General features: G+C 54.5%; 1 protein-coding gene across 1 annotated transcript; it reads left to right on the top strand.

The window, feature by feature from the left end:
- Positions 1–799: 799 nt before the first annotated feature.
- Positions 800–2,062, top strand: LOC103990227 (phospholipase A(1) DAD1, chloroplastic-like). Its single transcript, XM_018827378.2, has one exon. The coding sequence runs from the start codon at positions 839–841 to the stop codon at positions 2,060–2,062; it is 1,224 nt and encodes a 407-aa protein (XP_018682923.1). The 5' UTR covers positions 800–838.
- Positions 2,063–3,008: the final 946 nt, after the last annotated feature.

The following is a 3,008-nucleotide window of genomic DNA, read 5'->3' as shown; positions in this document are numbered from 1 at the left end:
GTGACATAAATGCTATTGACGATTTGAGCTTAATTGAGTTTTATATCAGAGAGGAACTTGTCATTTGGTATGTACTACCAAACGTAAATCCTTTTCGATGCTAAATGTCATTTCCATTCCTATTGAAGAGGTCAATTGGGGAAGCAAAATTCATGGATATTTAGAAAGACCGTCGATCTCACCCCCCCTAAGTTTTAGGATGTGACGATGTCTCCGCTCATCCTATACAACTTTTAATGGAACCCACGCCTCCTAAGCCAACCAATACCGGGATAAGAAACGGGTTCCTTAAATGAGCCAACCGATACCTTACCCGAGCCCGAACGGCCTCGCGGTCCACCACAGGATCGCGAGGCCAAGAAGTTTCATGCCGCTTGTGGCTCACGTGACACCTCACGTGACTGTTCCATCGTCGGCGCCATCTCGCTTCAACGTTTCATACCAAACGCGATCAGTCCCCCGTCAAATCGGCACTGGCGGACGTCGAATCAGAGCCGTACGCTGGGGTCGGGTAGCCGCCCGAACAAGGAAAGCCGATCACAACGTGCGCCCTCGTGCCCCACGCTTCCCTCCACGAAAGGAGGAAAGAGAAGGAGAAGGAAAAGAAGAGCAGGTGTCCGCCGTCAATTCCTCCAAGTCCAAATTAACCGCCGCTTTCAATGACGTCGTCACCGCCCATCAAATCGAACACACCCTCGCCGTATAAATCTTGCACAGGAACAGCCTCTTCCTTCCTTATTCTGATCATCGCAACAATTGCATTAGCCACTCCACGCCAGCGGCGGCACGAGCAGCCGCACCAGCAGCTTAGGCGTTGGCTGTGGTAAGATAAACTAGAATGAGGCTCGCATTTGGTATCTCTCGGTCGTCCTTTCCGACGAGGGAGCCGCGGCGCTCCACCGATTTCTTCGCTTCCACCTCTACGGCTTTCCCATCGGGCCGCCCGACCACCGTGAAGATCGGAAAACGGTGGAGGGAGTACCAGGGCGCCAACAACTGGGACGGCCTGCTCGACCCGCTCGACGACGCACTCCGTTCCGAGATCCTCCGGTATGGCGAGTTCGCTCGGGCCGCTTACACCTGCTTCGACTTCGACCCGTCATCCCCCACCTACGGCACCTGCCGCTTCCCCAAGCGGTCCCTCCTTCGCCGCTCCGGCATCCCCGACACCGGCTACTGCATCAGCCGGAACCTCACTGCGACCTCAGGCGCGCGCCTTCCCGGATGGGCAGAACCCGGCGCCCCCGCCTGGCTCTCCCGCGGCACCAGCTGGATCGGGTACGTCGCCGTGTGCCAAGACGAAGACGAGATCGAGCGGCTGGGCCGGCGGGACATCGTCATCTCGTTCCGCGGCACCGCCACCCTCCTCGAGTGGATGGAGAACCTCCGGGCTACGCTCACGCATCTCCCCTCCGTCGTCGTGCCAGCCGCATTGGGCTCCGACGCGGCCGAGCCCATGGTCGAGCGTGGCTTCTGGAGTCTCTTCACCTCTTCCAGTTCAACCCGGCGCAGCCTCCGTGACCAAGTGCGCCAGGAGATAAGAAGGCTCATCAACAAGTACGACGCCCGTGGGAAGCCTCTCAGCCTTACGGTGACAGGCCACAGCCTCGGGGCCGCCCTCGCCGTCCTCACTGCACACGACATCACCACGGCGTTCCAAGACGTACCGATGGTCACGGTCGTGTCGTTCGGCGGCCCTCGCGTCGGCAACGCTAGCTTCCGCCGTCGCCTGGAGGAGCGGGGAACCAAGGTGCTCCGGATAGTTAACACTCAGGACATCATAACCAAGGTTCCCGGCTTCGTGGTAGAGGAGGACCGCAGAGTGGCCGCGGACGACGACAACGGCTGGCTACCGAGCTGGCTTCTGTCGAAGTCCGGGTGGGTGTACGCCGACATCGGCAGAGAGCTTCGGCTCAACGGGCGGCGCACGGCCAATGTGGTGGCCTGCCATGACCTTGGCGTCTACCTCAACCTAGTGAACCAGCTAAGCGCCAATTGCCCCTTGAGATCGTTAGCCATGCGAGCAGCAACCAGTCAAAACCAGGGACCGATTCTTGGATAAAATCACAGCCATTGTACATATATTAAAGCAAAAGGAGAACAAAACCGTTGAAGTTGGCGTAAAGGCAGTCCCTGGTGTTTTGCCATGCACGTTTTGTGAAGTCAGCTACATTGAGTTGACATGCATCCGTGCCTTCGCATCTCGTAGAATTCGCGACGAAGATCGATAGAAACAGACGGCATGACCGAAGGCAATCAATGCAAGGAAGCCATCGTCGATGGTGTTGCTGCTCGAAGCCTTTTCACATTTACCTAACCTCGTGTCGATAGATAGGGACTTCTACGTGTATATAAATAGCGGTCATTTTAAGTATTGTACGTTGCGGTGGGAACGAGCCACGTTGCCCACCGGCCATGCTTCTCCCGGTGTGTGGTTCACGAACCGTAGCCCTTTTCCTGGTGCAGTCTCATTCATGGCCACGCACGCCTGAAGTGACGGCCGTCGTCATTGACGTGAACACTCTTGACCGTGGATGCATCTTCTCAGACCATACACTTTGCGATAGGCCACAGTCACAGTATATACCTTCACCTAAGTTGCCCGACTTGTTGATCGGATCCCAACCCGATGAACGTATCTGCTCTACGTGTGCCGAATTAAAAGTTGGATATATGCACGTAGACTTCATTCTTTCATTAGTTACGATGCCAACGACTTACAAATCACAAGGCCCATGCACTGCGTGTGTCATATCGTCAAGCATTGACGCAGTAGTAAATTAGTACGTAGACGCAACAAAATAAACAAAAATTGGAAAAGACTTGCATTGTTTTGGTGCAGTAGATCTTGATACGATGGAATGAAACGTGCATGTTGATCTCACCAGATATGAACTAAGCTTAAACAGCATGAAAGGAACGACATATAATAAAAAGCCTACTTAAAGGGATGATGATATAAATGAGCCATTGCACATTTCCTGGAGATATCAAGGTAAGGTATGAGA

This window comes from Musa acuminata, chromosome BXJ2-6 (genome assembly GCF_036884655.1).
Source record: "Musa acuminata AAA Group cultivar baxijiao chromosome BXJ2-6, Cavendish_Baxijiao_AAA, whole genome shotgun sequence".
In the NCBI taxonomy this organism is placed as follows: Eukaryota; Viridiplantae; Streptophyta; class Magnoliopsida; order Zingiberales; family Musaceae; genus Musa; species Musa acuminata.
Note: the sequence above shows the minus strand (reverse complement) of the source record. Positions and strands in the feature narration are given on the sequence as shown.